At 38.7% G+C, this 24,384-nt stretch overlaps 1 protein-coding gene across 2 annotated transcripts in view; it reads right to left on the minus strand.

The window, feature by feature from the left end:
• Positions 1-24,384, minus strand: part of Col19a1 (collagen type XIX alpha 1 chain) — a 296,825-nt gene that overhangs the window by 113,304 nt on the left and 159,137 nt on the right. For both annotated transcript variants that reach the window (XM_033756533.1, XM_033756532.1), the window contains exon 16: positions 23,721-23,774. In XM_033756533.1, the coding sequence (XP_033612424.1) occupies positions 23,721-23,774 (54 nt within the window). The remainder of the gene's footprint in view (positions 1-23,720; positions 23,775-24,384) is intronic.

A 24,384-nucleotide genomic window follows, 5' to 3' on the forward strand; every position in this document is an offset into this window, starting at 1 on the left:
CATTTCCAAGTAGCAAAGCATAAAAATATAAAAATTAGAAGGCCATATATCATATTATAGGGCCAAGTGTTGATTAACTTTTGAGGTTTTCCATTCTAGGGCTCATGTTCTTCACCCACTAAAAGAACCAACAACCTAAGGAATTTTTCTCTGCCAGAAAAACTTTTTCCTGAAAGTTCAGTTATTACTCTGTGGCAGTGGCGGCAAACCGATGGCAAGGATGCTACTGAAAGCTCTAAAATCTTCACCACCACTGCACTATAAGTGCTAAAATGGCACAGCTCAACTCCAGTATTTCAAGATATCCAGGTAAAATTTAAAATACAAAATTGGGTGTCATGTGTGACTTCTCTTTAATAGCACAGCTATGGTAAACATTTTTAAGTGGAGTTTAAAATATAGAGAGAGTCAAATGAAATTAAATCTAGGTCTGCTAATCCCAAGTATCAGTTTCTTCGAGCTTTGAAATAGAGTACACATTTTCAAGAGGAGAGATATATGGTGACCTTACAAACACCTCCCAACATATTTCATAACATCAAGGGATGGAACGAAGAAGAATTGGGGGTCTCTACAGAGCATCTGCAGTCCATAAAACATTTCAAAAGCACCATGTCGCCTGATGTTATAAATAGTCTCATCCTGATGTGCTGCTGGTTTTACACGCATCTATTTGACAGCAAGGAGAAGAAAGTCTGAAGACTGTTCTAGAATCCATTAGAAGTACAAATACTTTTTGGGAGCCGACTATAGTAAGAATTCATTTCCCCAGCACTTTGTGAAATGGAAACGTCTCTCACATGGGGCTTCCAAGTGTCCCCGTGAGAGTGGTCGCTGCTTTCAGGAGCCCCAGCACCAGGGAGCAGGTCCGGTGTGGAATAGGCGCCTTTCCTCATCAGCAGCAGCCCTTCACCAAGGACCGCACTTGGTTACCGCAGCACCGGCTGGGTTCCATCTCCCAGATTCCTGTTGGTCGGTCACATTTCTTTTCAATATAACCTGGGCTACTGTGTCAGGCAACAAATCCAGAAAAGTCTTTGGGATTCTGAAGGAAATGCTAAATCATTCTAAGGTTAGAGCGTGAGAGGATTTCACTGGGCTCAAATAACAGAAGTTATAAGTATAATATAGTAGCTAGCAATTATGAATGGTAATCATGCAGCAGGGCCTTGTGCCAGCTACTTTATGTACACACATACTTTTCCAGTCTTTGCTTTAGGCTTCGTATCGTTAGTTCTATTTCTGTTTTATAACCGAAGGACTGAGATCCAGAGAAGCTAGGTCACATTCCCTGTATGACAGGCCTGGACTTGCCCAGGAGATGGTGTGACTCCAGTATCCATGCTTTTCAGGCTTTGCATTGAAGCTACACAGAGGTTAACATTCCATCAATAAAAAAGTCAAGAAACAAGAGCCCTGTACAAGGCACTAACTGATGAAAGGACAGAAGGACCTACTTCCATTAGTGAGGTTTGTGGGCCACTCTACTCTTAGCAGGGCCTGTCCACCCACTGTCCAGCTCTCCTGTATTCAAGGTGAGCACAGGGAAGAGAAAGAAGAGTCAACATGGGTGTGGGGTGTAGATCAGAGGTGTGATCCATGGGAGGCCCTGGGTTTAAGCCTCAGCACCAAAAAGAAAAACTAAACCAAAAACAAAAACAAAAAGAAAGCCGAAGGGGCAGACAGAGGGACGGATATAGGCACACAGGGAGAGAATTTTATGCAGCACCACGTAGGGTCTATAATGACCCGCCTTACTCTGCACTGGTCAAACTTTTCTGTATATTGATTGTGTTCTGCTCACTTCTTCTAAAACTCTGATTATGACCCTAGAAGTTGTTTTCAGACTTGCTATTGGTTTATGGTACAAAGTTCAGAAAACATCACTATGGTGGGAACAAAATTTGGCCGCAGATTTAGGATAGAGCCTGACTCTACCTATTTCCTGCCCTATGACCTTAACAAAGCAATTTAACCTGTTTATATCTCAGTGTTCTCTAAAATTCAGAGTGCACAGGAAATATTACAATCAACAACTGGGATCTCATTTTATTAAAAAGCTTTTGTGCAGCAAAATAAAATACCAACAGAGTAGAGAGACAACCCACAGAGTGGGAAAAAATTTAATAGTGAGTGGTTCCTCAGACAAAGGACTAATATCAAGAACACATAAAGAACTGAAAAAAACCAGGGCCAGCAATTTAGCTCAGTGGCACTACACCTGCCTGAGTTTGATCCACAGTAACGAAAAAAAAAAAAAAAAGAGAGAGAGAGAGAGAGAAAGAAACTACCCCCCAATTTAAAGACCAAATCCAAACAAATGGGCATCTGTAATGAATAGACACTTCTCAGATGAAGAGTAGAAATGGCAAATAAATACAGGCAAACATTTTCAACATCACTGCTCATTCAAAAGATGCAAATTAAAATGACACTGAGATTCCATCTCACTCCAATAACAACGACTGCTATCAAGAAATCAACCAACAGGGCTGGGGATTTAGCTCAGTGGTTTCACCACCTTCCTTGTAAGTAAAAGGTCCCAATTTCAATTCCTGGTCAAAAAAAAAAAAAAAAAATCAACCAACAACAAATGCTGGCTGGGCCGTAGGGAACAAGGAACCCTTCTCCACTGTTGGTGGGAATGCAGATTGGTACAACCACTGTGGAAATCACAGAGGAGATTCTTCAAAAAGCTACTATTCGAGGTCTCATTTTACTCAGCTATTCACCTTCTGGGTATTTTCCCAAAGGAATTAAAAGCATCATACCTCAGAGATATATGTACACCCATGTTTACAGCAGCACAGTTTGTAATAGCTAAAACTTGGAAACAGGCTAAGGGCCCATCAACTGATGAATGGATAAAAAAGATGTAGTTATTTTATGCAATGGAGTACTACTTGGTCATAATGAAGGCTAAACTTGAGACATTTCTATGTAAATGAGTGCACCTTGAAACCATACTCAAATGAAATAAATAGAACACATGTAAATATTGCACTGTCTCTCTGGTGTGAGAAACTGAAAGTGTAAATAAGATCCAAAAAGCATAACAGATATTGTGAAATAGGAAGAAATTGTTCAAAATTATACAGAGTGTGGGGATACTTTAATAATTAAAATGCTTTATGCAGAAAAGACACAGTATTAGGAAAGGAGTTGGGAGGTAGATTAGCAAATGAAAATATATTCTTCAAAGATCACAATCACAATATATTTCCCACTTTTGTTCTCTCATTCGTTATAAAAATTAGTTTTTTTACAGTGTGACCTTTGTGTTTTATCAATGTCTGCTTGTATTACATTAAAATTTAAAAAAAATCTCAGCTTTCTCATCTGAAAAGTGGAAATAATAATCCTTAACAGAAGGATATAGTAAAGGGGCTAATATAGAAATATTTCATATTACATATGTTATTTTTATTGCTATAGCATTACATGTAGTATCAGCATCCACAAAGGAGGTACTAGGCCATAATGATGCAGTTCGTGACTAAAATCAGCATTGGCCGTGCAAGATTAGAAATAATCATCCTGCCAAAACCACACAAACCAGCAACAAACCCCAGGCTCCTGTCAGTAGGAGCCTGCGCTGAGCCTGAGCGATCTTCACAGACCCTTCCCTGGAATGCCTTGTACGGTACCCTCTCATTTGGCTGTTCACGGCCCGCTGCGCCAAGCCTTAGCACAGTTTAGCTCCGCAGGCTGACAGAATAAATCATATTTTTAAATCCTTTTTGGAAAACAGATCTTCGTTACACTTCACCCATTCACTCCCATTTCACAGGGTAGGCGTGGCCTTTCTTCTTGGAATACTTTTTCAGAGATTCCATTTACAAAACCTCATCTGGTCTCTTTGGTGGTGTTGCCTTGCATGTAGACTCCAGAATTATTCTAGGTGGCCAGGAGTAAAGCAGAACGGATAGTGAACATGTTGCCCGTGCTTTAAATAGACCACGGCCGTCTGCATTCTAAGTCCTGTTAGCGCGTATTGCATAGTTGAGAATGCGTTGCATATTTCACTTGTTGATTCTGAGAGCTGTCTGGGCTAAGGGCACACTTCCCCTAATTATTACAAGATCAAAGTATTTTTTGAAAAGCATAACCAGTAACATTTCAATAAATTCTTTCTGCTGGTGATAAAAGTTTTGATGGTTGCAGTTTTAGTCTATCTATAATCAACTCACCGCCTCTCTATAGTCTAAGTCACATCAGAGCTTCTCTAACTCAATAGTGAGGGCCAGGTTTTAAAATTCTGTATACCTAAAATGTTCCAATAAACTCAATAACAAGTAAAAAAAATTTCTGCAATGGACAAATACTTTCATGAAATACAATAAAAGTGAATAACTAGAAAAAATAAAAATATTCAAAGTAGAAGTTCCCATATTTATTATTGAAGCCAGCAGGCATAAAATTAGACTTTAATAAATATAAACAGAGAAAGAGGAAAGAAATTACAATACCTGTATATATATATATATATATATATATATGCAGAATATTAAAGATTCTCTATTACACGTGCAACTTTCTACCACTTTGCACTTATAATGCAGCAAAAACTTATGAGTGAACAAGCTCTTCCCTATATTAAGTGCCTGTGACAGTCAGGCCTAAGTGTCAGTCTTGACTGGCACGGGAGCCACCCTTAGATTAGTAAAGTTCACTTCCGGGCATGCATGGAGGGAGGGTTGAAGGAGGGGTGGCCTTGGCGACTAGATCAGGTCCTTGGCCCCTTCCTCTCTGGCACTATTCCCCTGTTCTGATTCCTGGCCACCATGAACTAAGCCACAACCTTCTGCAACATCCATTGCTCCCCCACAGCCTTTTACCATGATGTTTCTGCCTTGGAGCCAGCTAGGCATAGATGGAACCCTGAAACCATAAGCAAAACACACCCTCCTTTCAATGGTGCATATCAGGTATTGATCCCAGCGACAAAGCTAATAAAGTGTCCACACACACTCTCTGAGCAAGTGAACACTGCTATTTAAGTATACAACTTTTACATTACAAAATGAGACTGATTTTCTCTTGCTGTCTTCCTAAGCTATGCAGAATTGACAGCAACATTTCCTGGAGAGAGTAACTGTTATCTGAAGTACTTAATTTTGTTATAATTCTGGTCAGTACTGACATAAATTTAACAGCATTACTGTGAAGGGGACTAAAGAAGTTATTTCAAACTAGTTTCATAAACTCATAAAAGTATTCCTCATAATTTTAATTTTTTAAAAAATAGAGCATTTCATTGACATTATTAAAAATACAGAAGATACCAGACAAGCGGGCGAGTCTGTCGAGGTGCTTAATTTTCATTTTTAAAAAGGTAAGAATAAACTAGTTTCTTAAATGAGTTTTTCTGTAAATCTGAGACTTGAGATAGAATTTTCCATTTGGTAATATGGGAGATCAGCATAAAATAGCAATTATCGTGACCCTTTTCTACATAACCTCAAAATAAAAATGTCTCAAACTTAGCATATTAATCTTTACAATTTGTTGCACCTGAGCATGCCCAGTAGTCTGGGTAGGCGCCTTCTAGCCTGGCAGCCTCACCACCAGAATGTTCCTGTACCAGCACCGAGCTCAGACCATGTTTGTTGACAACGAAACCTTCTTAGTTTCCTACAGTAGCTGTAGTTGTCACCAAAGAAGCCAAAGAAAAAATTCTTTAACACCACCATTCTCTGCAACTGTGTGCAATCCAAAGATTTGCCACGTGAATGTTACCTGTGCATGAATCGAGATTCAGTAACATATTTTGCTAGCTCTACTTGGTAGTAGATCTTCAGCGTGACAAACAATGGTATCTTTGATACTTATTCACTTGCTAAACAAATGTCTCTGATGTCATAAGACAGACAATTTTATGTTGTTTTTAGTCTCAGCAATCTGAACCACTTTCTAAGGTATATCAAAAGCAGTAATATTCAAATATGCAATATCAAGCATTTACTGTAATTGGTGTCTGGTATCAGTGTTCATTCTTTCACAAATCCTTTTGGTTTTGAATTTATGTTTGTATAGAAAAACATAGTCACGCATAGTTACGGTTCTGTTGCTTCCTTAGCTAGTGCACCAGAGCCAATAGCATGGCTGCAATTAATGTTTCACCCCAACTAACTGCACTCAGCATATAGGTGAGTAGACTTCCTGGTGAAACTAGTATCAATCAGGTTAGTTTTCATCTCTTTGGACTCACTTCCAAGGCTCTCAGGTCATGCATTTCTACTGTAATGATGTCAAAAATTTCGTGAAGTTTGTTTTGTCATCAGTTAGGTTAAAAGTGAAGTTTTCCTCTTTTAGCTGGATTAAAAATGTAAATAACAAAAAACAAATTATAAAAGTAAATGATTTCATTGTCTCTGATTGTCGCAGATTGCAGTTTACAGGCACCTTTTAAAATGTCACAAGTGAAATGATTCTGTTGTTCACACTTCAAAGGCAGCGGCGGGGACTGCAGGAGTCGGACACGGGACCAACCGCACTGGGTGACTCCGTAACACAGGCTGCCGGTACACAATGAAACTGCCTGATACTAAGTTTCCAAATGTCTATTTTCAATTTCTGTACTTATTGCAACATAGTAACAGTCCACTCATCACCTGAAGCTCACTGCACCTCACTGCATGGATGGCTCATGCACTCCTGGCTCTTTACAAGGAAAAATCCTCGGAATTTTTCCATTTTCTTTTAAATCCTTTTTAACTAAGTGGACACTCTGTGCTTTAAAAGAAAGCAAATGCAGGGTGGCTATGAAGGAAAGCAGACAAGGTAGGGTCTGCTTATTTCTATCCTGGTCCCTTTTCTCTGCCATCTTTTCATTGTTCTCACAGGGAAGATTGTCAGTGCAGTGTCTATGACCATCTTTGGCAACTGGCTGGCTCCCCCTTAGCTAACAAATCAGCAGTCTTAGTGGTGGGATAGCTCATTTCAGTATCTCTGGAAAACGACCATCTGAAATTTTCATAATAGAATCAAACTGAGGCTAGTAAGTAAAATCATTCCGATTCTGGCATATTTCCAAACCTGTCCTAATTTGATCTTTTAAAGGAAGTACACAATACTCTGAAAATCTTATCATGAACAACAGTAAGATCACAAGCATTTCTGTAGACCTGTTCATCGTTTTGGTTCTGTTTATACTGCAAAATGGTGCAAAAAAGAAAATAATAAAAAAATTTAAGAAAATTCATTATAGGTAATTAAATAAGAATTAATTATTAATAAATAATTGAATTAAATAAGAAAATATAAAGAAGGAGTATGGAGGTGAGCAAGCAAGAGATTATCAGTAATGTGGTCAGTCTTAGGAATAAAAGGTTAAAAATGAAAACCTCATCCTACTTAATGCTGTGGAGAATTCACCAATTTCATTTTCTACTTCAATTTTTCTTATATGATAAATTATCTAATAAAAGTATATTAGACACACTAGGTCAGGCCATTTTGACAAAATAAAAATGAAAGGAAATAGTGTATGATTTTCAATATTAAATTAGAAGCATAACTTTTGAGTTAGTAATTTTTTTATGCCATCTGCATTTTACCTCGAAAAGGTTTTATCTCTATGGCAACAACTGCAACTGCAAAGGAATACACCTTATTTGTTCCTGTCAGCTCCCAGTAAAAAAGATTTTTAGGCTGAAAGTAAGATAGCAGTATATGATACAAAAATTTATTACTGTTACTAAGGATTTATTGGCAAAAAGGCACAGGAGGGACTACTTATATGGTAAGCTAGTCCTTTGACATTTCCTAGCTTGGGAAAACACTTAATTAGCATGCTTCAGAAATTTTATATTATTTGAGATAAAATAAATGACAGTTTATAAAGTGTGTGTGTGAAGATGTAAAATGTGAAAATTGCCAAAAGCAATAATAAGGACAATTTAATTTTGACAATATTTTACTCTGACTTGATTTATGTTATAATCATAAAAGTTTTCTAAGCAGTTGGAATTGTATTTGAGCAAGCTGGAAGAATCTGGGAAAACTGAAATTGGATGATAAACCCGTTCTCCTCTGAATGCCCTTCTCTTTCCCACTTTCCTTTAAAAAAGTATTAGTACCTGTTTGTAGTATATAACGATCATATCTACTACGGGAGTCGATACGTGTCTGTAACACGTCTTCATTATTGTTTCATCTCTTTCCCTTTCCTCTTTTCCTCCTCCTTTCAGCTCTTGGTCCCTTTCCCTTTTGCAAAAGCCACATCTCCCTGTTTCCTATTATCCAACTTTCACTTTGCTCTTTTATTTATTTATACTTTGGGTTTCTTATATGAGGAAAAACCATGCATCATTTTAGCTTATGTGTCTGATTTACTGCACTTAACATTACGGTCACAAGGTGCATCCATTTTCCTACAAGATGGCTCAAGCTTAACTTTCTTTAGGACAGAGTAGGACTCCACTGCATATAGATGCATTTTCTTTATTCATTCCTTTATTGATGTTCATGTTTACCTATTATGAGTTGTGCTGACACAAATACGGGTGTGCATGTATCGCTGTAATGTGATGTCGCTTACTCTTTCAGGAAGGTAATGAGAAGAGTTACCTGAGTTGAATGGAATTTCTATCGTTAGGTGTTTGAGGAGTCTCTATACCGATTTCCGTAGTGGATGACTACTTTCCCTTCCCAGCACCAATGGACAAGGGTTCCTTTTCCCCTGCACCCCCATCAGCATTTCTTATCTGATTTTTTGATAGCCATTTTTTTTCTAGGGTAATATAGAATCCCCATGGTTTTTTAAAAAATTTGCATCTCTCTAATGGTCAGAGATGTGGAACATTTCTTCATGTATTTATGACCACATGTGCTTCTTCTTCCGAGAAGCTCCTATTCCTTTCAGTTGTCCACTTCTGGATCAGGGCTTTTATTTTCTTTCCCTGCTTTCTTCTAGCTTGTCTTCCTCAACTGCTCTATTTCTGCTTTTACATTATTCCTCTGGGCTTGCTGCTCATGACAGAGGGAGAAGAGCAGCAGGTGCACATTTTATTGATCTGAAAACAGTGAACAGTCTTGAGAGGAATGCCTCCTAGAAACAGCAAAAGTTGCCATACGTAGAGGCACATGCCTACGATCCCAGCCTTTGGGAGCCTGGGGCAGGAGGTTTGCTGTGTGTCCAAGGCCACAGAACCACATAGTAAGACCTTCTCTCAAAAACAACAAAGAAATATGCAGATGAAAGCAACACTGAGATTCCATCTCACCCCACAAAGAATGGCTGCTATCAAGAAATCAACCAATAACAAATGTTGGTGGGGTTGTGGAGAGAAAGGAACACTTTTCCATTGTTGGTGGGACTGCAGATTGGTGCAACCACTGTGGAAATCAATATGGAGATACCTCAAAGTGCTGGGACTAGAGATTCCATTTGACCCAGCCATCCCTCTGCTGGGTATCTTTCCAAAAGAATTAAAAGAATCATACCACAGTGACATCTGCACACCCATGTTTATAGCGGCACAGTTTGTAATAGCTAAAACTTGGAAGCAGCCCATTTGCCCATCAGTTGGAGACTACATAAAGAAGATGTGGTTTTTCTACAAAATGGAATACTACTCAGCCATAAAGAATGAGAAATTACAGCCATTCATAGGAAAATGGATGCATATTGAGGTTATACTCTCAAGTGGAAATAAATAAGTCACATATGTGTAAATATTGAATAGTTTCTCAGGTGTGAAAAACTATAACTATAAATAAGATCCTATGGTATAATGGACAATGTGTAATAGGAAGAAAAGGACTAAAGATGTAGGGGAAGTGGGAAGGGTAGGGAAAGGAAATAAGGGAAAACAAAAAAAAAATGAGAAAATGAAAAAATGGAAATAAAGTTTTTGTAAATAGAGAAGGGCAGGGGTATGGGCGAAAAATGAGAACCAAGACCTGTCATGTAAAGGTACAAGAGCCCAATGATGAAAGTAACTACTGTATACCTAAAATGTACCAATAAACTCAATGAGAGAAAAAAAAAGAAATAGCAAAGGTTTTTGCAAATCATATATATATATATATATATATGTATATATCATATCATATATTTTTGTCTGAGATGAACATGCATATTTAATAGGAATATGCAGTATGCTCTGATTTCTACTTTGTTTCATGCTCCTCTGTCTCTCCTCAAGTGTCCTCAAGGTAAAGATGCCGACTCACATTTACGCACGGTCTTTCTCTCCCCTCCTCTGGGCACATGTGGATTATTTTCTCCTGTTTCCTTTGCTGGTATCTTTGGTTTCTTCCTATACATTGATCTCCTTGCTCCCTTTGTAAATGGTATTCAAGAGTGAAAGGAAAATCTCTTTGATTTTTCCAAATGTGTTCTCAAGTCATCTCTCTATGCCTCAGCTTCTGAAATTAAAACCCATAATCCTCACTTTCTCAGCACTTACCACATTCCTGAGACCTGAAAAATGTCACCCTGGCTCAGCATGGGACAGCTGCTCTCAGAACCAGGCTTCTCTTAGACCACATCCTCCCTGACCTTTCTTTTGTTTGAAATTTACTGGTACACGTGTGCAAAGCAAGTTTACCTTCGCCACAGGAAGCAGGGATATGGACGTTACAAAGCTTGCTTCTATTCTATCCCTTCTCACCCGCCTCCCTTCCTTCCTTCTCTGATTCTTACTGTTCATGTTTTTGACAAATAATGTCTACATGCACCGTGGGTATCTGGTGCATGTAAGTGATACATCTGAAGTCCTTTACCCCTCTCCTATTCTTCTGGACCCATTCACATTTGAAAAATTCTGTCTTCTTGTTTCCTTCTATCAGTGATTTATTTTGCTCCATTTGTACTTCACCTTACTCAAATGAGAGATGCCATATTTAGGCCTGAGTGTCTGATATATTTCATTGACCATTATATTTTCCAGGTGTATCCTTTTTCCTACATATGTCTCCAATGTCTGTTTCTTTCTTCCTTTATAGCCAAATAGTATTCTGTTACGTGTAGATACTGTTTGTCTGTCATACAGGCTGTCTGCAGGATTTAGCTACAATGAACTGTGCCCCTATATACACGGGTATGCGTATATTACTGTGGTAGGGTGTCTTTAGCGCTTTGGGGGAAGAAACCTAGAATGAGAACAGCTGAGTTGAATGGAATTTCTAATTTGAGTTCTTTGAGAAACTTCCACACTGATTTCCAAATGGTCGCACTAGTTTATATCCTCATCAACAGTGTAGGAGGGCTCCTTTTTCACTGCAGCCTTGTGGCATTTGGTATTATTTGATTTCTTTATGATACCCATTCTTTCTGGTATAAGATGAAATCTTAGCACTGTTTCAATTTGTATTTCTCTAATTGCTGGAGATGTTGAACACAATTTCATATGTTTGTTGTCCACTTATACTTTTTGTTCTGAGAAATATTTATCCATTTCATTTTCTCATTTCTTGATTGGGTCTTTTATTTTAGGTGGCCTAAGTATTTTCAGTTCTTTATATACTTTAGTCTTCTGCCTTGGGCATAGCTGGCAATTTTGTTCCCCATTCTGTAGGTTGTCTACTAATTGTTTCTTTAACATATTCATAGACTAAAAAAAAAATCAAAGGATGGAAAACAATATTTCATGCACAAGGACCCTCAAAGCAAGCAAGGCAGCAATTTAAATCTCATATATAGTAAACTTCAATCTAAAACCTATCGGAAAGACAGAGTCTGTCAGTACACACTAATTAAGGAAATAATTAAAAAAGGAGGGATGATGCTCATAATATCCACAAACACCGGAATACCTATCATAATAAAACAAATACTGCTGGACATAAAAGATCAAATAAATACTAACACAGTCACAGTGGATCATCTCAACACCTCACATCTACAAAGAGATCAATGAAACAGAAAGAAAAATCAATAAAGAAATGTCAAAACTGAACCATGCCCTTGAACACACAGATATCTACAGACTATTCTACCCTACTACAAGAGTATACATTCTTCTCTGTAGCACATGGAACCTTCTCTAAAACAAATCACACATGTATCCACAAAGCCTGCTTAAATAAATACAAAAGAATTTCCTCCTGTTTACTATTAAATAACTGTGCAATGAAAATAGAAATAAAAAAAAATTTAGAAGCACTTGGAAACTCAGTAACACTCCAGGATCTATGGAACATAATGAAAGCAGACTTAAGAGGAACTTCCCTGCAATCAATGTTCATTAGGTAAACAGAATGAGCTCAGATAATCCAATGAGGAATACCAAGATTCTTGAGACATACCAACAATCCAAGACCAGACCAAGATTAAGGACGAAAGTCATAAAGATCAGAGCAGAAATTAATGAAAGTGAGGCTAAAACAATACAAGCACCCCCCCAAACAATGAGCTGATTCTTTGAAGGAATAAACAAAATAGATAAACCTTTTAGCCAAATTTACTAAAAGAGAGGAAAGACTCACATTATTGCAATTAGAAATGAAAGAGGTGAATTCACAATGGACACTGCTGAAAAATCCAGGAGATAGTTAGTAACTACTACGAAAAGGTACTTTAACAAATGAGAACATCTTGAAGAAATGGACAGATTCCTAGACTGAAATGATTTATCAAAAGCAAACCAAGAAGACTTAAAAATACTGAACAACCCAATAATAAGCAATAAAATTGAGGCAGTAATAAACAAACAAATGAACATAAAACTACCAACTAAGCAAGTTCAGGACCTGATAGATTGACCACTGAATTCTACAAAACCTTTAAGGATAGTGTATCACAGATATCTCAAACTCTTCAATCAAACTGAAATGGAAGTAGTAATCCCAAACTGATTTCTGGAAGCCAGCATCACTCTTATCCCAAAATAAGACAAAGATCTGAATACAAAGAAATCTACAAGCCAATTTCCTTAGTGAATGCAGATTCAAAAAATCTCAACAAGATTGTGCAAACAGAATGCAACGCATTAGGAAAAGGATCACATATCATAACCAAGCAGGCTTCATCCCAGAGTTGCAAGGACAGCTCAACATACGTAAATGAACAGATGTAGAACACCACATAAACAGAAGCAAGGACAAAATCTCATAATCACATCAATAGGTGCAGAAAATGCTCCTGACAAAATCCAATGCCTGTTCATGATACACACTTTGAAGAAAGTATCGGTAGGACTGTAAGTAGAACCGTACCCGAATCTAATAAAAGCTATTTATAACAAACAAGTGACCAACATCATAGTAAATGGGGGAAAACCGAAAGCTTTCCATCTAAAATCAGAAAGGAGGCAAGGATGCTGACTATCACAGCATAGTACTCTAAATATTAGCCAGAACAATCAGGCAAGAGAAAGAAGTAAAGAGGACACCTATGTGTCAGAGACCAGAGGAGAATGAGGCCCGATCGGCGTCCTCTGTGATCACAAAGGAGAAGGCAAGGCTGCACTGGAGGCTGATGGCACACTGCAGGTTCTAGGGAAAAGTCAAGAAGCCGAGGTTAAGTTGTTTACCAGAGTGTGACTGACGGGTGCCGGAAAGCACACACATCTTGTGTTACTCTGATTGCTTGTATCTGTGTCTGGGTGAATAAAGGCAGGATGAGCCAGACACAGAGGTCTCCTCTGCCTACCAAGAGGCCAGAGCCCCCTGGCTGCTCGCATGTTAAACCGACTCCGTGTCTCTATCATTCAGCCTCATTTTCTGAAAGGACAAAGTCAAAGTGTAATTACTCCAGATGACACGATACTCTATAGGGTATAGACACAAAGAATTTCACCAAAACTCTTAGAATCAACGACCAATTTCAGCAGTTTTAGCAGGATACAAAATGAACACACAAAAATAAATAGCATTCACGTATACTGACAATAAACTCAGTGAGAAAGAAATCACTGAAACAATACCATATACAATAGCACCATCACTTGTAGCTCCCATTAGTAGCACTAACGCCGTAGGCTTTAGACTCACGCGTGTCCAGGGGAACATTTCCCTCCAGTGTTTCCCACTTTGGCTAAAGGCAGTCCCATCATTTCAGACTGAAATAACATTTCTGTCATCTGCCACAATATACAGGACATATGCGATCCCCCTACCCTGGTATTATCAAAGTTATCAGGTGTTGTGCTCTGCTCAAACTCTACTAAGGGCTCTGTGCTGGTGATGGTGAGGACGGTGTCTTATTCCAGCTCTCACACAAAGGCAGTGGTGCTAGGCTTGGCTGGGCTCCAACTGCTCCGGTGTTGGCTGCTCCTGAAATCTACCTACTGCTCACATCTCCACTCAGCAGTGCAAGCTGAGCTCCTTGCCCCAAGGTAGGACAAATATGGCCATGCTCCAGAACGTATTTCTATCTCTTCCTTTACCTGCCTTTTCTTCACTTTCTTACAGGGTCCTTCTGTAAATCACGTGTGGACGAATCCTCCAACATCCATCATCCAAGCATCCAAGATACTTCACACAAAGCAGGCAAATATTTTTGAATAAATAGGATCTGCGATCTCTCACAGGCAAGGTTTCCATTCAGATATAGTTGCTTCCCTTAATACTGTTATTTTAGCAATCCTCTATTGTTGCGCTTTTCTTATTCTCTATTAACTAGCTCTTGCCTTCCTCTCTGTGTAGAGATTTTGGCTTGGTTACATTTATAAGGCACTCAAATACATCTGAAGTTAAATTGTAGACATGACTAAATGAATACATAAAGGTATGGAGATGTTTTTGCAAAAAATATTTGGAACACTGTACAAAACACGTGGCCGAAGGGTAATGTGAGGAAATGTTCTAGTATGACAGAGAGGGAGTGCAGTCATTTTAGTCAGTGGTGTCTTGCTTTTTTATTACATATTCTAGGGTCACTTTTCTTAAGGTAATGTTATTTTTGAATAAAAATAAAATATTCTTATTTAATGCAAATAAACCATGTGTTTCTTATTGAATTTTAGTGCACTCAAGGCATTAAGCATATCTTCAGATATTCTATAGTTATTCTTTCTCAATACAAATAGCAATCTTTGCCAGTGTTCAAGATGTGCATTGCTTAGTGATTTTGGAACCACAAGTGATAACACAATATGCTGCTGATTGTGCAAACACGTGTAGGTTTGTACCGAACATACTAAAAATGTCAAATCGATACCAAAGGTATCCATAACCATTCATAAAAGAATCCAAAAATATGCTGGTACTTAAGGAAAATGTGCAAAAGCGGGTTATGAGCTATTTCTGCAGAATTAAAGAACTACTCTGCTGTTACCCAGACACTACAATTATATACCACAGAAGAGAAATTTCCCACGTTTCTTAGAATTGTTGCATCACATTTATTTTGTAATTGCTACTCTCCTCTGAGAATTTCAATATAATAAATTGAAAAAAACTAAAGTGCTATAAAATTAAACTTGCTTTGAGAATTCAGGACTATTACCTAAGGTAACTAAAAATGCTACAGAGTCTGTCAGAATTGAGGACTTGATTATTTATTGGAAACACAAATTTCTGGCTTTCAAAGTCATTAGGCCAAAAAATATCTTATGCTCCAAATGTTTTGCATTTGTAAAAAACGTGCATGTTTATACTTCCCAAACTGATTAATAATTTGTGAATAACTCTTGATTTTTACTCACACATACTCACTGTTTCTCAAGCGGATGAATAACATTCTGCTTGACATTTTCAGTGTGAAACTTACCAAACAGTTACTGATGTGTTCAGTGTGGTTTTCTGGATAAAGACACCCATACAGGAGCATTAGCATATCTCCACTTTGGCAGAAAAAGCTTTCTCCTTTCCACCCTCTGTAAGTGTTTCTGAGGCTAAGGAGGTAACATTTATAAGGCCCCTTCATAGATACCTATCACCAAAGTGCACTCCAAGTGCTTCAGGCTAAATCCCATAACACCTACGGGCTAAACTGTGGTGACACAGATATAGTTAGAGTGCAGTTCTGCAGGATTGGTCTGAAATCATGAATTTGTGCAGGGGATATGGACAGAAGGAACCTAAATGGGTCAAATGCATCTTTCTAGATGCCTCCCCGATAATAATAAAATAAAATAAAGTGGATTTATAAGTCAGTGCTTATGTCCAATACCTTCCATTTCATATTATTATTATTATTATTATTACTAATGTATATTTAATGGTATTGAGATTGAACCCAGGGCCTTCACACTGAGCTACATCCACAGTCCATTTTTTGTTGACTTTGAGACAGGGTTTTACTAAGTTGCTCAGTCTGGGCTCAAACTTGTGCTCCTCCTCCCCAGCCTCCTGAGGGCTGGGATTACAGGTGTGCACCACTACACCTGGCTAATATTCCTACCTTAATATTTTAAAGACATATAAATCTGGGTTTTGGTGTGAGACCACAAAATAGTGTTTGTTATTATACAGAACAACTAAAGAGAATAAATGGCCTTGAAGTCTTGGGGAATTGCTATATTTTTCTGGGCCTCGGTTTCCTGGCTTGGTGGGCTGGAATGAAACCCCGGGTCCCTTTTCACTCAAATATGTGATGATTTATTGTTCCTGGAGTGGCTCCAGCCCTCTCCCCCAGAACCATCCCTCGAAGCTCTGGGCCACAGGGACTGGGGGCTCGCTGGTGGAGCCCCTAGAAAATGGTGTGCTTCCTCCAGGCCAGAGAGAGGGTCTGGGTCTGTTCATGTCAATAACAACCCATCTAGAGGCAGTACCTTATTTGAAAGAATAGGCAACATTTCTTCTTTACTAATCCAAGTAACAGAGATAATTTATGAAGTCATCTTGTTCCCGTACAAAGGCTCACTTGGCCCTTCATTTAAATGAACGTGAGGATCACAGCTCAATGTGGTTTCACTATCTACATAAGTATTATTGGCACAAACCCATGTTTTTGCACTTGCTCTCTTTCTTTAGTCTCTTTGACAGTCATTTTAAAGCATTTTGTCTCTTTGCTCTAAGTGCACTACAGAGACCACTAATTACGGTGGAGTTTACCACGATGAACCAGAGCACCGTCATTAACCAGCGGTGATACTTTATCTACAACCTGCTCTAACAAGGCTGGCCATGTCTGGTACCATCTCTTTTTCTCCTGATTTTAATTAGACTCAGCTGAAAGTTGTCTTCCACTATCATCTTCCTGTGATTTATGTTTCCCATCAGAATCAGAGTGAGAGGCAAAAGTAGAGGCTTCTTATCCTTGCTACTCAACTACCTCTGTGTGGACATTTGCTTGACACTAACATATCCCGGCCTCTTTCCTGTCTCACCCTCTGCTTCAGCAGCTACATTTGATTCAGCTCTGGGACAAAGACCTAAAGTCTGCTGTGGAGCACTGCAAACAGGGATGCTGGGATAACTGCAGATTTGATTACTCTGTCCGCTGAAACTCTTATTTGGTTTTGTAAATTCAAGCAAGGAGAAGTTACACAGCTCTTGCTTGGAACTTGAAAAGAGCGCCCGATTTCTCAGGTACACATCTGCAAATGTTGGAGAGGGCTCAAAATGGCATGTCGGGCGGGCTCTCAAGATAACCGGTTGTCAGGGAGACCTTCCAAGGAGACATTTTTGTAGAGAGTAAACAGAAAGAAAATATCATCTGTATGCTAGAAAGTTTATATCATTTGCAGTAAAAATGAACCTCTGGTTATAGAATCCAGAACATTTATATTTAGATGGTATTTATAACATATATATTCACCTATAGATTTAAGCAAAAAATATTATTTTCTCATATTTTTGTTCTACCCAGGACCAGAGTTAAAATTACTTAAAATAATTTTTCACTACTTCTCATTGATTCTACAAATTCCTGACGTGAGGATCCTGGTCAGAGTGCTGGTGAGTGAGCAGAATTTGTGAATATACTTTTCATACATTTTAAGGTCATTTACTTTTTTAAAAAACTTTTTAAACATTTTAAAAAATTTTACTTTTTAAATTTTTAAATTTATTTATTACTATTTTTAAGCTCTGCTCAGGTTTATTTTTAATACACGATGAGTAAGGTGACTGTTTTATGTCTTCCTTTCATTCTATGTGAAACTAATCAAATTACTTCCTGAAGCTTAGAACTCATTACTATTTGTTCTTTTCTCTGTAAAGCTCCTCCCCAGATTTAAGGCCCTGTAACGATGTATAATTTCTGAAAATGAGTAGTTTCTACCCAGGACCTAGACTTAGTTCACTGTAACTACGAAGTCATTTGCATAGTTAGCACTTGGAATAAACTGTCCTGTAGAAAGCAGAAATACTTTTTATCATTTTTTTTTCTGTACAAGGAGGCAGGTGTGAGTTGCTTGCTGTCCTATAAACCTTTACTGTATATGGCTAGTCTATAAAGTTATAATTTCACTTGAAAAATATATTAAGATCCATAAAACAAACAGCTTAATAAAATTTTTGCTTGGATGAGTTCTGTGGTATGTGTTGATTTCGTAGAAACACTGATTTTGTTGTTCTCTTTCCTAATGGAATCAGTATGACCCAGTTATTATTAGAACAGAATTTATATTACTTATATGGTTGTAGACAAAGCGTATAACCTAGTTTGGGAACAAATAAACAGAGAAAAATAAGATGTGTTTCCACGCCAGTCCTAGTGAACTTGTGCATGATTAGCAAACTGGTTTGCAGAACAAATGGCTGAGGCCTCAGCCACCCTCCAGTAAGGGTCCCATCTTCATCCCAGGAAATCATCTACACATTCATAAGCTTTTAATATACTTCATCGTCAAACTGGATAAACACAGGGTGGGCCTCAGGGAGCTTCTGGGGGCATTAAAGCACGGGCAAGGATATAAAGATAAAGTAAGAATTCAGGCAAAGGTTTAGTGAGTTCAATGCAGTGAAGACAGTCGTTTCACCTTATTTACCCTTTTCTTTTCTTTTCCCTCCCTTCCTTCCTTCCTTCCTTCCTTCCTTCCTTCCTTCCTTCCTTCCTTCCTTCCTTCCTTCCTTTTTTTGTACCAGGGATCGAACTAGGGGCCCTGCACTTGTGAGCCAGGGGGCGGAACCACTGAGCTAAATCCCAGCTCTCCTTATTCACTGTTTTTGATCCACCCGGGTATTCTGATTTTATCCACTTGCCTTCCCTTCTGCAAGCGTCTCTAGAAAGAACAAGATGAAGGCGCGCTTGCTAACAGCGCAGTCGGGCCAGAGGGCCCCGCCTCACCGCGCGCCTGGAGCCCACTTCAGCAGGGCTCCCTCCTCATCGGAGAAATGCGAGCCAGCTCCTCCGCCTCTTCCAGTCCTGGCAAGTGCAAGGGGACACCTCCAGCCAGCCGGGAGGGGGACGAGGAGGCTCACCTTCCGGTGCGGTTGAGCTGGAGGAATCCGGATCCCAGGAGGGCGGGGAGTGGAGAGGTGGGCTGCTGAGAGTCAGCAGAGAGGACAGGCGAGGAACAGACCAAAGGAATAAAGGGAAATCTCCCCACATTAAAACAAAATTTCCCTTCAGGACTAAAATGAGGACCCAGCCGCAGAAGCCAAGAGTGCGATGACACCAGCCGCTCAGATTCTGTGCGGAGCGGTAACTGGCTTCTCCCAGAGACCTCAAGTGTTTCATTCTTTCACTTGGAGAAGGTCAGACATGTAAGGTGTTTATGGTCACTATGAAGGGAAATCCTAGGTTACGCTAAAGTGATTACTATCTTCGTTATGTGTAAGAGATTTTTATTAGGAATACTGAGAAATCATCAGGGCATATACGTCTCACGGAGTTTTATAAACGCCAGGCCTTTTGAGGTGTTTCCCCCTAGCATCTACGTCATGGATACGCTCAGCTAAGGTGAAACAGTGCATTCCAGGAAGATACTTCTCTGGACTTCCATCCAGTTCCTGCCCACCCTCCCCAGATTCCCCATTGCTGCCTCTTCTTCCTCATAATCTGCCAGCTCCTTTCCTTATACCCCACCCAGTGCTCTTCACACGATTCAGTTAAATCTTTTTTCTCAACTGGCCCTGCTTACAGCCTCTCCTTACCCAACATCTCTCAGCCGACTTTGTTCCAGATTTCATTCCTGCTGAAGCACCACACATCTTCGCACTTGTTTTGGTTCTTGGCCCTGCAGTGTCCCGCTTCCTCTCCTGGCCCTTTGACCTCATCCTGGGTTAAACACTCGCGCTCCCCAGCAGCCTTACCTCCTCCACACCGCCCCCTGCTGTCCTTCCTGCGCCCACCCCCATTCTCATCTGCAGCATTGATTGGATTCCAAAAGCTGTATCGATTATGAAGCAAACAAGTGTTTTACTTGTCAGACTTCAAAAAGTTAAGAAAGTAAACAAGAAAAAATTAATGGCACATAAAAGGTTCCAAGAAAATTACAAGGATAAGGAAAAAGGAAGCTCATAAATCTCAGATATATTTTGCCATAGTACATACAATGTTGAAGTTAAAAGCAACTATTAAGTAGTTGTAACTAAATTTATAAACTAAGACTTGTAGTTAATAAATGAAGAGTTAGTAGCTTGAAAAATCCACTAGCAAAACTTTCAAACAGAATTCTGATGTGGTATTTGCAAAAAATATTGTTCTGCCTACAGAAACTTTACGCAAAAGGTTAAAGAGAAAAAGAAAAGCAATTTATCAATCAGAACCTTCATATTCTAATAAAAATAATAGTGGCAATATTAACGTGCTTCTATAATTTTGGAATTTTCCAAAGTGCATTTATATGTGACACTTGTGTTTGAAACACACCTTAATTGTGACATATTAGTAGCACAAGGGCTACTATTTATTTAATCATTGAGGAAAACCAAGATGTTAATGATTTCTTCTGCTGTTCATTCATTAAAGCCATTATTCCTAGAAGTGCATAAGGCTTGATACATTTTTCATATTTCATTGCAAAAACATTAATAATAGTCAATTATTTCCTCAGCAAACACCTATAGTCAAAACACTTAAGAGTTTAATTGAAAGTGGATCAATTTTTTTGGATCATTTTTTAACTCAGATTTTGTAAACCTTTGTATTCTATAGCAAACCACAGTGAAAAGATTATTACGCTTAGTTTCGAGAAGTTTCATATATATACACACATGCAAATACATGTATGTGTCTAAAGCTTCATGTTGCCTAACTCTTGAACAGACAAGAAATAGTAACATTCAGATGCACCCATACCTAAGTATGTAAGAACGCTTCATTTCTTGCATTAATTTCTCTCCTGTTCAAGTAGCTTATAAAGTAGAACAAATCACTGGGCATATATGGAAATCATTTTTAAGTGTTGATAACGTTCATAGTACCTGCTCTAGCTATTTTCTTTGATAAACATGGCACTCACAAAAGAGACGTAGCAACAATGACAAACTATGCTTAACGATGACTACAAAATTCTACTACATTCTTTTCTGACGTTACACTTGATAGAAAATAAAGTCAAGGTAACACAAAATTCTCTGCTTCACACTTATAAATGGAGAGTATATCCGCATAAAATAAGGACTGATTTTACAATTCAAATAATTATCATGAAAACTACATCAGTTTATTCTACAACCCATCTTCTTCTGAAATGCTACCTTTAATAGTACAATTTCTTTTTCTTTGTCTTTTTTTTTTTGGTACCGGGGATTGAACTCGGGTCCTTGTGCTTGCAAGGCAGGCCACCGAACTGCGGAGCTAAATTCCCGGCCAATAGTACAATTTCAATTTGAAGTATATGATTTGTGCACAAGTCTCATTGGAATATTTTTTCATTTCTTCTAGTATCTGACAAGCTTCTACCTTCCAAACAAAATTAAGAAATTGGAGCAGGGAGGAGGGAGAGTTTGCTTTACTTGTACCTGGCTTGATTCTCATGTCACAAGAATGCCATGGTAGAAAGGTGGCAGGCTAGGCTGGTATTACACAGGGTCGCCTGGCCCTGCTCTGGTTAGATTTATTAATGATTCGAGCAAATCATTAAACTTCAAGGTGACATAAAGCCAAGAGCTATTGCACTGGAAAACAGGATTTTTTTTTTTTTTTTTTTTGTCTTGGGACTAAGAAGTCACTTTGTAGTCCAGGCTGGCCTTGAACCTGTGGTCCTCCTGCCTTGTCATCCTATCCTGGGTGCTGAGATTACAGGCCTGGCTCAATTTCTTCAACAACACCAACCACACGACTCCCAAACAGTGAAATGGTATTAGGGACTGAAGTCCAGATGATACAAATCATAACAACAAAGATCATTTCTTACTCTTTGATTCTGAAAGGCAACCACTCAACAACAGGAGCGGTGGAGATCTGAGTCTGTAGAAGTTTTCAGTGAAACAAAAGCCGGAACTCTTAATTTACCTCATGTCGGTACAAGTCAAAGTTGTAAAAACAGACCAGAAACACGGACTCAGTTTAGGCTTCAACAGAAGAAACTTGGCTATCGTACCTGGTCTACTTGCCACATTTCCTTCCACTCTAAATATGACCCCAGGTGTGAGTCCCACTCTTGATACCAGAGGGTCAATGAATGTTCTCTGGAAAAGACTACCAGCCTGGAAGGGCACCGGCAATCCATATAAGAAGAGAAAGAGTAGAACTGGGATTTTATGAACCTAATAAAGATAAGCCTTGATAAAATACACCATTGGACCATAAACATCCCAAGGACTCCGACGTACTGGAAGAAATGTACTCATTTAGCAGAGGGCAGAACTTAAAGTAATAATTGAGAGTGACAAAAATAGATTTGGGTTAATGTCCCAAGATGACAGAAGAAACCATGGGATCGAGAGTCAGAAGCCCAAATTCAGGCAAGTCACCTATGGTTGTAAGTTACAGAATCTTCATCGGCCTCATCTAGCAAGAAGAGTTTTTACAAATAACCATTTGGGAAAGCAGGTAAAATGTTCCTGTCTTTGAAATGATTTGGAAATCTTAATAATAGTAAGCCACCAGACCGAGTCAAAGCAGCCAGATGCCACACACCCACCTCAGGATTTCCTTTTACTGAAGAAAGAGGAGACCAAGACAGACTCGAGATAAAAGGACACTGAATACCCCCGAATGCAACCACAATTTATTCACTCGCTATTGTATGTAATAAAGAGCAATGAAAGGAGAGTTACCAAGAGAAAATAATGTCAATAATTTGTTATATAATGTAATTGCGACGGTTAAGCTGAATTGTCAACCTGATTGGCTTGGGAGCCACCCACGGGATTAGTAAGGCGCATTTCTGGGTGTGCATGGGTGGGTCATCGAGGTGTGACCTTGGTTACTGCATCTGGTCCCTCACCCTTCCTCTCTGGCACACTTCCTCTGCTCTCTGCTTCCTGGATGCCATGAGGTGAGCAGTTTTCCTCCAACTTGCCGTAACTGTGACATAACTAACTCTGTGCCCGCTGACCAGGGACTGAATTCTCCAAAACTCTAAGGCAAGTCAAATCTTTCTTCCTCTAAGCTGTGGGTATTGAGTATTGGTCCCAGCAATGGGAAAGCTGACCAATACAGAGCTTAATAACCACGGTTTTTATTGAATTCATGAATGGGCTGGACTTCCACAAAGATACTCATTAATTTAACTCCAGTACAGGAAATACAGTACAAAGAGCTCTAGATCAAATGAGAGCTGATCCCTTTCATCCAAAAAATTACCTCTATACTTGCAATGTCAATCTGGAAAAATTTACAATTTTCTGAAATACAACCTCTCTACTCTTAAATTTCAACCTTTAGAGAGCTGATATAATGCCCATCCACTTGCTATAGCTGGGTGTTTTTTTAAAAACAACTATTCCCTGAATTAATGATGTATATCAGTTGTTCCAAGTTTACTTACCCTTTGACCTTCTTTTCCAGGTGGACCTTGGGGGCCCTGTATCCCTATGGAACCCTACGAGGAAAAAGGGACACAGATTAATTGGCTATTTCAAGTATACCTGCTTCACAAAGAGTGTTGTGAATATTAATGCTCATTTCACTAATTAAACAAAACTGATTTGAGCTCTTTAAGTTTAAATTGTGCAATATATTAATGATTATATATTCCCCTTCGTTGTCTGGTTTATCTTTGTAGCTAAGTACAAGAAAGAAGAAAAAGCAGTTCCAAACTAGGTATAAGATTAAACATACCAGTTAAAACACCCCATATCCTCAGAACCGTTTCTTACCAAACTACCATTAATAAATGGTAACAATATTTGTAAGCAGAAAAAAAACATTTTGTATAGTTAAACTCCATAAATAAAAGTACTTTTTTGGCTGAGAGTAGCTTTCTAAGTATCTTTTTAAGAAAACATGATTATAGATTTGGTTTCAAACGTATGTCTATAACATTTAACTTTTAGTATCATAGATTCTTTTTAACATTTTCTCATTATATTGCTAAGTGGTAGGGAAGGTTATTTTTTTTAGAGCATAAAAAAATATCTCAGGGGCTGGGGATTTAGCTCAGTGGTTCTGCTGCCTGCCTTGCAAGTGCAAGGACCCAAGTTCGATCCCTG

Source organism: Fukomys damarensis, unplaced genomic scaffold (genome assembly GCF_012274545.1).
Source record: "Fukomys damarensis isolate Sample0158 unplaced genomic scaffold, DMR_v1.0_HiC HiC_scaffold_27, whole genome shotgun sequence".
Lineage (NCBI taxonomy): Eukaryota > Metazoa > Chordata > Mammalia > Rodentia > Bathyergidae > Fukomys > Fukomys damarensis.